The following is a 13,099-nucleotide window of genomic DNA, read 5'->3' as shown; positions in this document are numbered from 1 at the left end:
GTATGGTCATTCCTGTGTTTTAGGAAGATCCCTCTGGCTCCCAAGGGCAGCCACGTGGAAACAGAGCCAGAGTAGTGGGCTCAGGGTCTTCTGGCCAAAGGCTTCATTGCAGGGATGGCCTGGAAGGAGTCCTGTGTCTTGGTCTGGGTGCATGGCAGTGAGGTGACTCAGGTTCCAGCCCACCCTCACTAGCTAATAATCTTGGAAAAATTGCATAGACCGTAACTGGGGACCTTCTTACTTCAAGGGGTGGTTGTAACGTGCAGTGGGACCTGGAGGATCGCACACCCCTGAAAAGCTGCTTCCCTTGCCTGCAATGCCTTTTTTTTTTTTTTTTGTCATGCGGCTTGTGGGATCTTATTTTCCCGACCAGGGATTGAACCCAGGACCTCGGCAGTAAAAGTGCAGAGTCCTAACCACTGGACCGCCAGGGAATTCCCTCCTGCAGCCTCCACTGCTGCTCATCCCAAGGGAATTGTCAAGTCATAGCCATCCTTGAGAAGACAAAAATCCCATTTCCTGTCAAAGCAGATCAGCCACTGTCATTCATATTTACTCATCCTCAGGGCTCACAGCCCAGGACTGGAACAGAAAGTATTTTTCCCCATTTTGCAGTTGAAGAGGCCGAAGCTCAGAAAGGCCAGGGGTCCCTGCCATCCAGGTTCCGGGGTCTGATACTTCTTTGGGAGCTGTTAAATAAATGAATGCATGAACGATGAACACCGCCCCCCATCAGCCCCTCTTTCTTTGGGGGAGGGGTGGTAGACCTCATTCTCCAGCTCCCCAGGTTGGACTGTTGCCTGGTTAATTTCAGAATTCCACACACATTTGTCCAGCAGAGTGGTCATAGCACAGTCATTAGGAGCAAGGACTGTAACCCGGTGGCCTGGGTTCAAACCCTGGCTGTGTCTTCTCTTAGCTGTGTGACCTTGAGATAGTTACTTAACCTCTCGGAGCCTCAGTTTCACCATCTGTATAATGAGGGGGGCGGTGATAATAGAATAATAGAAAAAAAATAGCATCTGTCTTAGAAGATAGACTGAAAAGCACTCTGGAGTCATACTGAGCACTGAAGAACTGTTGGCTAGATAAGAAGACCCTCTACATTTATAAGTGTTATATAAATAAACCTACACTTTTAAGTGTTAAATAAATAAACCTGTATGATGTACTAGGCACTGGAGATATGTAGAGAAAAATACACCTACATTTACAGAGGGCTCATTATCTCATTCATTATTATCCAGCCCTGTGGGGCAGAGGTTCTCACCATCCCTCCCACCATTTTTTTTTTTTTTTTTTGCAGTACGGGCCTCTCACTGTTGTGGCCTCTCCCGTTGCGGAGCACAGGCTCCGGACGCGCAGGCTCAGCGGCCATGGCTCACGGGCCCAGCCGCTCCGCGGCACGTGGGATCCTCCCAGACCGGGGCACGAACCCGTATCCCCTGCATCGGCAGGCGGACTCTCAACCACTGCGCCACCGGGGAAGCCCACCATCCCCTTTTTATAGTTGCAGCACAAAGCTCAGAAAGGCTAAGTTACTTGCCTAAATCCACCTAGTTGTGCTTGCACTCAGGGTCTATCGAGAGGTATGTTTACCTCTTAGTCCCTACCCTCAAGGGGCTTCCACTCTGATGGGAAAACAAACATTAGACAAAGTACATTAAGAATAAATTGTACATCAGACGACTGCTGTGAAGGAATTTGGTGAAGGGCAGAGGAGGGACATGGGGAACATAAATGCCAACTGGCTGGGTTGCAGGAAGGGTTTTAAGAAGGAGGCGGTAAGTCTGAAGCGTGAACAGAGTACCTTTCCAAGGTGAGACTTACTGGTGGTGAGAGGGACTCTCAGGAATAAAAGATTGGAGACTTAGAGCCAGGCCCGTGCATCCTCGAACTCTAGGGGTGCGCTGTTTAGTGCGGTGCCCTGTGGAGCTGCACACCCAGAGGCCTCGGAGACAGTTTGCTGGAAAAAAGGACCACCCTCCTAGAGTGGGGGCATTCGTGTACACAGACACACAGAGCACACAGGGATTGCCATATGGTATTGCCAGCTTCCTGCGTGTGTGCCTGTGTGTCTGAAAAATCGTGCTCTCATCCATTCCTTTTAGGGAATGGGAGGGTGGGACAAATTGGGAGATTAGGATTGGCCTGTATACACTACCATGTGCAAAATAGATAGCTAGTGGGAACCGGCTATATAGCACAGATGATTCACTTCATTGTACAGCAGAAACTAACACAACATTCTAAAGCAATTATACTCCAATTTAAAAAAGATTAAAAAATACAAATCATTTCCCTGGAACTCAGTGCCCAGACCTTTTGACCACTAATGTAGGGGTAACAGCGGTGCCTGAGCCCTGGATAGGTTAGGATTCCACCCACCCAGGTACCCTGCCCCAGGTCCCACACACCAGTGAGGGAGGGAGGGAGAGCCTGGTACATAGTAGGCACTCAATAACATTTTGTTGAATGAATGAGGAACACTCCCCTCAGCCTCTGTTTCTCTGTGGGAGTGGTAGGCTTCACTCTCCAAATCTCCAGGTTGGAATGTTGCCTGGGATGGAAGACAAAACAAAATGATACATTTTGGTTAGAGGAGAAAGACACTGACTTATTTCTCAGCAATTTTGACAGTTAAAAACTTACTTCCTTGGCTTAGGGAACCCCGAGGGTATTATTAGGATCGTGTTATGCCATGGCCTAGAAAATGATAGAGCATTTGGGGTATGATATGAAAATGATAGAGCATTTGGGGGAAGTTTCTGGGACAGTCATGTCTGTACCTCCAGAACTAACGAGGGACACCGCCAAGGAGGCTGGGGCCCTCTGTGGTGTCCTCGCTACCCCAAGGGAAGCTCCTGAGGGTTAAACACTGGGATAAGGTGCAACTCCACAGAACTTCCTTGGATCCTCACTGCCACGCTGAGTGGGAGGGAGGCCTTGATCCTATTTTACCGATGAGGAAAGTAGGTTCAGAAATGTGTCCCTGCCTCGTGGGGGCCTCAGACCACACAGAGCCTGAGACTCCTCTGAGAGTGGGGAGCCTGGACCAGAAATTTCCTGAGGCCTCTCTGGGCCTGAGGATGGGCTGTTTATACCCTGTGCTGTGCTGGCCCGGGAGGTACAGCGAATGGGTCTGGTGGGGGCTCTGAGTGACCAGGTTCTGTCTGCCTCAAGCCTGGCTTCTTTCCTTGGAGAGACAGAGCCAAGGAAAACCAGTAACAGGCCCAGCGACACCTGTTTGGGGACAGAAGCCCAGAGACTCTGAGATGGGCGGAAGGAGGGAGTAGCAGCAAGAGTAAGGGAGAGGTGGGACTTCCCTGGTGGTCCAGTGGCTAAGATTCCGCGATCCCAGTGCAGCAGGCCCGGGTTCGATCCCTGGTCAGGGAACTAGATCCCATGTGCCGCAAGTAAGAGTGCGCATGCCACAACTAAAGATCCCGCCTGCCAGCAAAGAAGATCCCGCACGTCACAGCTAAGACCTGGTGCAGCCAAATAAATAAATAAATATTTTTTAAAAATATGAGTAGGAGAGAGGGGGTGCTCAGAGGGGGAAGGGGGAGGGTACAGACGGCTTTGGAGGTAGAGGACAGGCTGGGGGGCGGTGTAGGGGGTGGGACTGGCTTATGGAGCTGGAGTCCCCTCCACTGGTGTCCTCAAAGGGGGCCCGCGCCAGCCTCCACCTTTTCCACCTCCATCCTCCATAGCAAGCATAACAAGCCCTGCCCCCCCACCTGCCCATCCCCTCTGCCCCACTGTCACCCCTACACCCTGCTCCCCCGAGGCCAGGGCCAAGCCCTCCCTCTGGACCCCTCCTACTCCCCTTCCCCTGGCCTTCCTGGGATCTTGCTCTGTCCAACCTTGCAGGGTCCCATGGGGGGCCTCCTGACCTTGGATCCAGCTTTGGGCAATGGGTGAGTCTTGAAGTCTTGGGGGTCTTACTGCAGACCTTGGGGACTCAGGTTTCTTTGGCCCCCATTGTCAGGAAGGTTCCCATCCCCTTTTCCTCCTTTTGTCTGGCTTCATGAGAGAAGACCAAGGGCCAAGGTACCTGGAGGTACCCTGCCCATTGTGTGTGGGGGCATACTCTTTGGTTTTCCCTCTCCCTGCAAGGAAGGCCCCCCAGAATCACAAAGCCTAGATAGTTAGGGTCACATGAGGTCAAGCTGCATCTTTAGAGCCCCATCTGTGCTCTCTGCAAGGCCCTTATCTATTTACACCCAACACAGTAGTGGGGGGCGGGGGCAGGGGGGCCCCTGAGCTGACTGTGTACAGTGACAACAGGGGCTGAGCCTGGGGAAGGGGGTCATCCCCCAGGCAGACTATATTTGTCCATAAACACAGTGCACCCCAAGCCCCAGGGCAGAGGAGGGGCAGAGAAACCAGCCCAGCTGGAGCTCCTCTCCTTCTACCTCCCTGGGAGGGGGGCTCTCCCGGGCCCACCCCCTCCTCCTCACAGGCACGCTCTCTCTCCCAGCACCACCCCCCGAGTTGTTTCCACAGCAAGCTGGACTATGTTCTGTAAACTCCAGTCCCCTAGCCAGGTAGCCCCCAGCGACAGGACAGGTGTCAGGCCATCACTGCACCTGTGTGTATGGGGGCGGGGTAGAGACAAGGAAGGAGGCCAGGGGGAGCAAAGGCCCTTTGTCAGTCCATGTGATGTTGTTTGTTGCTCTTCCCGTCCCCTGGAGTGGTCAGGCTCCACCCTCCCTCCATGGGGTCCTGTGAGGGGTCTGGGCCCGTAGGTCTCCAGGACTCTATACGTGGCTTATGGATCTGGGGCCAATCTTTTAGCCTGAGGGTGCCCCTCATTGTTCTGGGCCTCTGGGGGAATGGTGGGGCAGTGGATGTCCGTCCCGGTGACTTGTTTTGCTGCACCACCACTTCCCCTTTGAGTTAATGATTGGTGGGGAGCCCTAGGGATGCCATTTCTTGATTCCCCTCAGCTTGGGCTGCCTAATAGGTCCTGAGTTTCCTAGAGCCCCGGTTGCTCAGCCAATAAGAGGCTGAGGCCTTGCCCCACCCTTTTGGGGCTATGCTCTTGTACATAAAGCCCGAGGCCCCGGGTGGATGGCCCAGTGGGTCCAGCCCAACCCGGTGCTGAGCTTTCTGTGACACAGCTGGTCCTGCTCTTTTTCCAAGATGCTGTTTTGGCACAGCCAGCCGGAGCACCTGTGGCCCAGCCCCGGGGAACTGTACCCTGGGCCACCAAGCAGCCTGCTCAGGTAAGCGCCACATCCCCTTCCCACAGTCCCTGAGGAAGGCCCTGCTCTGAGTTGAGATGGACATGGCAGGGCCCTCTGTTTCAAGCGAAAGGTTATGGGCCTCCTGATCTTGAGTTCCTCTGGGGGTGGGGAAGTGGTCAAATGTACCTGGAGTTCAGTGGGTCCCAGGACATCTCAAAACATCCTGACCACCCACCCACTCAGGACACTTGTGGTGGGCATTCACTGGGTGTCAGGCAAGCCCTGAGGGTGCAAACAAGTAATTGATAGCAGATGTTTGCAAATGTTTGGTAGTATCTGGGATTGGTACCTTAAGGGAGGTCTGCTGGAGGCCAGAGGAGCTGAACAGGGGCCCCTTAGGCCCTGGCTGCTGCAGGGGTGCCTGCTACAGCAAACTGTGGGCTCCCTGAAGGGAGAACCTGGCAGAAAGAGTCAAAGCCTCTTAGAGGATGGGGTGGACAGGGCAGAAAGCCAGCAGTGCCCTCCTCTCCCTGGCAGGGAGGCCTTGCCCTTGCCCTACCTGAAGCAGGAAGAGCCGCCCAACATCCCCCGTGCGGAACCGCCCTGCCCCGCCTTCCAGTACGTGCTCTGTGCAGCTACCTCGCCAGCTGTGAAGCAGCAGGAGGAGACCCTCACCTACCTGAACCAGGGTGAGCTGGGCCTGGGGAAGGAGAGGGGCTAGTGAGGCAGCAAGCTCTGGAGGCTGGGCCCAGGGCAGGCTGGGGGTGGCAGGCAGCATCTCTGCCCCTCAGAATGGGGCTCACACATCCCCTTAATCTCTCCCAGGCCAGTCCTATGAGGTGAGGATGCTCTGCAACCCCAAACTGGGCGATGCCACCCAGGGGCTCCGGCTGCTGAAGGTAGGTGCATCCCTTCCAGAATTGGCAAAAGCTGGCTATGACTATCCCTCTGGGCAGGAAGCCAACGTCATCACTATGATGTCATTGTCAAGTAGAAGCCTCTCAAGTCTACCTTTCAATCTGACCTTCACAATAGCTCAGTGGTGGGCAGGAATTGTTGAGGAAACAGGCACAGTGAGGTTAAGTATTTTCTCAAGGACACAGAGCCAGTAAGTAGCAGAACCAGGACTTAGAAATACATTTACATAGCATTATTCACACACATGATTCCTTCTTTCTCAAAAAAAAAAAAAAGTATTTAGCTCCAATTCTTTGCCAGAAACTGTTCGATGAGCTAGAGATTCAGGGGTAAAGAGACAGATGCAGTTTCCTTCCTCAGGGGGCTTGCATTCTGCTGAGTGAGACAAACATGTAATTACACAAATTATTAATATGTGCAATTACAATTTGATTTACAAATCGCAAACTGATAAAGGCAGCGAAGAAAAGAAATGGGTAGAGTGACTACGAGTGGGAAGGGATTAACTCCTCCATTTTACAGATGAGGAGACTGAGGCTCTAGGTTACTTCCTCAGTTTCACAGCTTGTGAGTAGCAGGTGGCATCTGGACACGGATCTAGTGATTCTAAGTCCTTCTGCCCCTGGAGGGTGGGAAGCAAGGTGGGGGAGAGGCTGGAAAGGTTGGCCTGCCCCAGGTGTGGGAACTGGTTCCCAAATGCCCAGGCGCCCTCCTGTGCCCGCAGAGTGTGGTGCGTGTGGTTTTCCACGACCGGCGCCTGCAGTACACGGAGCAGCAGCAGCTGGATGGGTGGAGGTGGAGCCGGCCTGGGGACCGCATCCTGGACATAGGTGACTGGGGAGGTACCACGGAGGTACTTTAGGGCTGCTTTCTGTCTTAGAGGCCCTTGTGGATGGGGAGGGCTGAGCCCGACTCCCTGCCTGCAACCCTGTGCCTGCAGATGTGCCACTGTCCGTGGGGGTGATAGAACCCCAAGTGCTACCCTCACAACTCAACACGGTGGAGTTTTACTGGGACCCGGCCAAGAGGACCTCCCTCTTTCTGCAGGTGAGTCTGAAGCTGAGACAGGGAGGAGGCTGGAGCTCAGATGTGGGTGGCAGCAGCCTAAGTGGGAAAGGAAGGTGATTTTGGGTGGTGATGGGGGGGCGTGATAAGAATGAACCACTTCTAGAAACACCTTGAGGAAAAAAAGATGGATAAATGTTGATCGAGTCTCACCAAAGGCAAGGACTTGTTAAACATTAAGGCAATGGAAGAAATTACAAAACATAGGACAGAATTTAGCTTCATAAAAAGTAACGGTCTGCAATACACAGGCAAAATTAAAAGGAGACATCAAATGGGAAAAATAGTTGCCACATATGACATATAATGTGTTATATAAAATGCTAATAATGCTAATAAAAATTATATATGTGTGTGTGTGTGTGTGTGTGTGTGTATAACTGGCAAAGACTTTTAAAAAACTGTTATTGGTAAGGTTTGGAGAAACAGACACCCTCATATCCTGAGAATGCAAATTGGTGCACCCATTCTGTAGGTATGTGGCACGTGGGCAAATTTTATTAAATTTAATGTTCATACTCATTTACCCAGTAGTTCCGCTATCGCAGTGTTCAATAAGTACTCAGAGATATATTTACCAGCTATTCATGCCAGTGTCGCTTTATATATTAAAAGATTTTAAATAATCAGATGTCCATCAGAAGAGGATTGACTTTGAAATAAGTGTTTAGTACAGGTTTATAATGGAAATTGTGTAGCCATTAAAATGATGTCTCTGAGAAATATTTCATGACAAGAGAAACTGCTTTCCCATAAGTAAAGGCAGAATATAGACTTGTATTTAAAGTTTGATTTCTATTTTGTAAAAATAAAAGTGTGTGTGTATACAAAAGTTGTGGGTTTTTCTTTCCTTGCCCAGAGAAAAGATAGGAAGAAACAATACTTGAATGTTAACAGTATTATCTCTGAGAGGTGGGGTGATGGGAAATGCTTGTATTCTTCTTTATACTTTTTCAGTGTTCTCCATATTTTCTATGCTGAAAGATTTCCTTTTATAATCGAACAATATTGTCAAAACTCATCTGTAAGTCCCTATTTTGAGTGTCCACTATAGTCTAAGCATCTGGACTTGGAGTCAGGTGGATGTGGCACAATTTCAGTTCCACCACTTCCTGGCATGGACCTTGCCCAGGTCACATGATCTCTGTGAGCCTCCGCTTCCCAACCTTTACCTGTTCTTCACAAGATTTTGGGAGGGCTACAGTGGGTGTGCAGGTCAGGAAGGCTTCCTGGAGTAGACTGCTAGATTTAGCAAATAAAATACAGGACACTCAGTTAAATTTGAATTTTAGCTAAAGAATTTTTTTTTTTTTTAGTATCAGTATGTCCCATGCAATACTTGGGAATACTGATACTAAAAAATTATTTGTTTCTTATCAGAAATTCAGATTTAACTGGGCATCCTGTATCTTAAGTGGCAACCCTACTCTGGAATGGGATGTATTGGCTCAGATGTGAGCAGAGAGAGCTTTCCCAGTAGAGAAAAAGCTATGCAGGTGTATTGAGGTGATGATTAGGCTGGATCGGTAGGTCAGTGGGTTCATTGATGGGGGAGAGAGAGCAGCCATGCAGAAAAGCTTGACTTGACTCTTTAAGATGCTTGAATGCCAGCCAGGGTCAGGGACTTTGCTTCTCATCTCATAACCCTGGGGAGCTGCTGAGGGATTTTGAACAAGGGAAAGAACCTAATAAAGTTATATTTTAAGAAGAAAGTAGATCTTAAATGATCTCACCACCAAAAAAAGGGTAATTATGTGATGGGGAGTTTCTGTGATGGAGGTGTTAGCAGCTAATGCTATGGTGGGTGGTAGTCATTTTCCAATATATAAATGTACCATATCAACACACTGCAAACCTTAAACATACACAATGTTATATGTCAAATATATCTCAGTAAAGCTGGAAAAAATTGTTCCCCTTAAAAAAAAAGTTATGCTTCAAGAATAGACACTGGTTGGGGGTGGGAAGTTGCTGTGATTAATGGCTGACAGGTGACAGACAGGTAACAGTTTTCAGGTGAGATCCCTTGAATGTGGGTGGGACCTGGAGTCACCCTTCTTTTCCACCTCAGGTTCACTGCATCAGCACTGAGTTCACTCCTAGGAAGAAAGGTGGAGAGAAAGGTGTTCCCTTCCGCCTTCAGATCGACACTTTCAAGCCCAGTGACAAGGAGCTTTCGCCAGAGCACCTGCATTCAGCTGGCTGCCTCATCAAGGTGTTTAAGGTACATGCAGCACGGGGGCCCTGTCCCCTCCCTCTCAGGGCTGTCACCCTGCCTTGCTGGCTGTGTGGATCTGGCTCTGCTTTGCGGCGGACCCTCAGCCTGCGGTTCCCCTCTTTGGGACTGTTTCATTCTCCGTGCACAGAGGGATGGGGCTTGGTCTCTTTCTCAGAGCCCCTCCTGTAATGAGAAGTGGGCAGGTAAAGAAGGCCTCTGAGGTTTTCTTGTCACCCTCCTGTAGCCCAAAGGAGCTGACCGGAAACTGAAAACTGACCGGGAGAAGATTGAGAAACAGCCCGTGCATGAGAGAGACAAGTATCAGACAGCCTGTGAGAGCACAGTCTTCATGGAGGTGTGTGTACTGGGTGTGGGGGCGGGAGGGGAGGTTTGGAGAAAAGATCCTCGTTGTATACGCTGGGAAACTGAGGCCTCAGGGGCTGCGACTGCTCCAGGATCGTCACAGCCTCCCAGTGATTCCACCTGTTTCCTGCGAGGACAAACTGCACTGCCTGTTGTTCAAGACTCCCAGGAGATGACGCCTTGCCGGCTGCCTCTCCTTGCCCTGCCGTGGCCGCCCCTCACTTCTGCTCCCTCTGCCTGGAGCACCTCCTTTCCTGCTGTAGCTCCTCCGGGAAGCCTTCCCCAAATCCCCCAAACAGAGCTGCAGGCTAGTTTACTCTCTTCTTTGTGTGGAAACTTGATCTACTTGTCAGGGACTCCTGGGGCAGGGGCAAAGTTTGGCCCAAGGCAGGCCAACAGCCACCACTGCCCACCGCCCCCACACACACCCGAATGTCCAGGCTAACCTCGCTGCTTGTCTACCTGCAGTGTTCACCGTGGCCAGAGCCCAGTTCGGGACCCCACCCGCCTCTGAGCCCTCTTGCTCTGACCTCCCCCAACTCCTGCAAGCTCCTGTCCGCGGAGAGGTGAGGCAGGACGAGCACCTTCTGTCAGCCCTTGGGGGTGAGAATGAAGAGAAGAGCCCCTCAGCCCAGGCAGCGGGGGAGGGGCCGGCCTGAGGGTGCAGCTGAGGCAGCTTCTGGGGAACACGTGGGTGACACCGGGACAGGCCTGGGGAAGGATGAGGGGGGCAGGAGACTGGCCGCACTGTTTCCCTGAGCCTGACTCCCTGCTCCCCACAGGCTCTGCTCCTCACCACCATTCGCCTTGGACACCTTGGGGGGCAGCCCAGCTCAGGTGAGTCTTTCCTTTCTTTCCTTTCCACACTCCCACATCCCCTATTGCAAAGCCTTCTCAGCAGTGTCATCTCACTCTCCAGAATAGGGTGGCCCTGCCCCCTGGTGGGGAGATGTGGTATGGCCACAGATAGTCAAATGGTTCGCGGATGGCGCTGGGCACTTCCCTCCGGCAGGATGAGCCTCCCGTCTCAGACTTGGGACCTCCAAGGGCAGGGGCCATGTTTCCCCTCCACCTTGTTCTCAGTCCGTGGGTCCACGGTGTTATCTGGACCGCTATCTTTATACCTCAGGATCTGAACCCTGGAGCCTCCATCCTAGAGACACAGCAGTGGTTGCATCGGCACCGGTTCTCCAACTACTGTCGGTCGCTGGCCAATTTCACTGGTGAGGCTGGGGTCTGGTAGGGACCTGACCTGCAGGGGACTGAGGGCAGACAGTCGGGCAGGAAGCCTGTCTCTGTCCTGGCTTGCTGTGTGACCTTCAACTAACTTCTATGTAGAACTAAGGGTTGGCAAGCACACTATGCTGGCTAGGCTCTCTTCTCGCGTATTATCCCATACAATTTATACGCTACCCCTGAGGACAGGGCTCAGAGAGGTTAAATAACTTACCCAAGGACACACAGCTAGCAAGTGGCAGAGGTGGGATTTGAATCCAACTCTGGTTCCCATGTCTGGGCATACCAGGGCTATTTGTAGACTAATGTTGGATTGTATCCCTACCACCCTTGATCCCAGGGCTCTCTTCCCCTAATCTAGCCCTGTCTGACTCTGCAGGCACTGATCTGCTGAAGCTTACCCGCCAGGACCTTATCCAGATCTGTGGAGCTGCCGACGGGATCCGCCTTTTCAATACTCTAAGAGCCAGGTGCTGGGCACTGCCAACCAGGGTCCCCTTCCCACTGTAGTGGCACTTACCAACTCAGCTGACACTCACGTTTCATAGACTGTTCAAGCCAAAGGCTCCTGAAAGACCACTTAGCCCCCACTTCTCTCTTTTTACAAAGGAAGAAACTCAGGCCCAAAGGACAGCGACCTGCCTGAGGTCACAGAGCAAGCAAGGCTAGCAGAATTGGGCTTAAAAGTTAGGCTCCTGTGACTTCTTTCTGTGGCCAGCCCATCTGCATCACTCAATTTCTGGGGACAGAGATGGATTCTTCTCATCTTCTCTCCCCTAGGGTCCAGCATTCACTAAATACCTAAGAAAAGTTTGGTGACCCCCCCCTATCCCTAGAGACCTGGGAGGACGCAGGGTTTCTCCCAGGGATGGGGGCTAAAACCGGGACCTGTTAGTTCAGGTATGAATGTAGACTATTTTCCTGGCCCAGGCCCATCCGTCACCGGCTGACCTTATATGTCGCTCAGGAGGCCTCTAGGCAAGAGAACGAGGTTCCTAAGAACCCTGACTCAGGTGAGGTTCTGGCTTCTTCAGAGGACAAGAAACTCAGGTGTGGTTGCATGAAACCTCTTCTGGGCTGGGGAAGGGGTGATGCTCCACCATTCCTGGGACCCAGGATGCCCTTGGCATTCTCATCTTCCATGACTAGATCAGTCTTCTTTCAGGATGACTCCCTGGGTTTATTCCTCCATGCTCTATACTCTGACTCCATCTGATTCTGTCATTCTATCATACGGTGTCCCATCTCTTCTTTAAACTGGGGGTTCCTCTCAGCCTAGGCCTCCCCAAAGGTGAGGAATAGGAGGTGAAAGTGAAGAGGATTTGTAAGGTTTTTTCCTTCTCTACTCCTTCTCCCCTGACCCGGGCCCTCCCAATGAGCCTGTCGCCTTGTCTTCTCCTTTCTCCTGATATCTGGGGCTCCCTCTAGGCCGCAGCCCCCACTGACTCCTGCCCCTGTGCTGCCCACACCCCCAGGCTTTTATCAAGAGATCTCTCTGGATGAACTCAGTGCTGTAGAGCTCGTGGGGAAACTGGCTGAACTGCTGGCACTCCCAGCCAATCAGATCCATCGGCTCTTCCACCAGGGCCCTGGAGGTATCCTCATTCTCCTCAGTGACCAGGTAAATCAGCAGCGGTTCCTGCAAGGTCCCACAAAGGCCTGGATCATTCTTCCAACACCAGGCCCGGTCTCCCTCTCCCTGCCCTAGCTTATTCCGTTTGGTTCTAAGAACAGAATCGTCTTAGTGACCCCTCTCCCTTGCAGGTGGTTCAGAACCTTGAGGATGAGTCGTACTTTGTGGCTGTGGTGAAGAAAGGTAGGGCTTTTAGAGGGAGAGGCGTGTGTCTCACAGGCCCTAGAAAAGGTAAGATAGTTTATAATACTGCCTCCTAAATGAGATTAAAAGGCTCCTTGAAGGTGTGTTGCGGGTGCTGTGTCCCAATCAAGGGGTAAACATCTGCTCAACACCAGCTTTGTGTCAAAGGGTCAGGGTCATACAGCTAAGAGACAGCCATTTATTGCTCAGGAAGAAGGAACTGAATAAACGCATTCTCATGAGGGAGACATGCCCTAGTTTCAGGGAGTTTATCAGAAGGGAAGGAACGGC

General features: G+C 51.7%; 1 protein-coding gene across 4 annotated transcripts in view; it reads left to right on the top strand.

Moving 5' to 3' along the window:
- Positions 1-5,101: 5,101 nt before the first annotated feature.
- LOC112398901 (transcription factor CP2-like protein 1) overlaps positions 5,102-13,099 on the top strand; it is a 10,098-nt gene continuing 2,100 nt past the window's right edge. For 2 of the 4 annotated variants that reach the window (XM_024743711.1, XM_024743736.1), the window contains exons 1-14: positions 5,102-5,231; positions 5,730-5,881; positions 6,018-6,091; positions 6,835-6,940; positions 7,051-7,157; positions 9,247-9,399; positions 9,638-9,748; positions 10,225-10,322; positions 10,539-10,593; positions 10,886-10,979; positions 11,372-11,462; positions 11,923-12,005; positions 12,468-12,613; positions 12,757-12,808. In XM_024743711.1, the coding sequence (XP_024599479.1) occupies positions 5,149-5,231; positions 5,730-5,881; positions 6,018-6,091; positions 6,835-6,940; positions 7,051-7,157; positions 9,247-9,399; positions 9,638-9,748; positions 10,225-10,322; positions 10,539-10,593; positions 10,886-10,979; positions 11,372-11,462; positions 11,923-12,005; positions 12,468-12,613; positions 12,757-12,808 (1,405 nt within the window). In that variant the 5' untranslated portion in view covers positions 5,102-5,148. Of the gene's footprint in view, positions 5,232-5,729; positions 5,882-6,017; positions 6,092-6,834; positions 6,941-7,050; positions 7,158-9,246; positions 9,400-9,637; positions 9,749-10,224; positions 10,323-10,538; positions 10,594-10,885; positions 10,980-11,371; positions 11,463-11,922; positions 12,006-12,467; positions 12,614-12,756; positions 13,090-13,099 lie in introns of those variants that run through there. The other 2 variants (XM_024743719.1, XM_024743728.1) reach the window with 2 other exon arrangements.

This window comes from Neophocaena asiaeorientalis, unplaced genomic scaffold (genome assembly GCF_003031525.2).
Source record: "Neophocaena asiaeorientalis asiaeorientalis breed wild unplaced genomic scaffold, Neophocaena_asiaeorientalis_V1.1 scaffold1, whole genome shotgun sequence".
NCBI classification, from domain to species: Eukaryota; Metazoa; Chordata; class Mammalia; order Artiodactyla; family Phocoenidae; genus Neophocaena; species Neophocaena asiaeorientalis.
The sequence above is the reverse complement of the archived record's forward strand: the minus strand, read 5'-3'. Positions and strand labels throughout refer to the sequence as shown.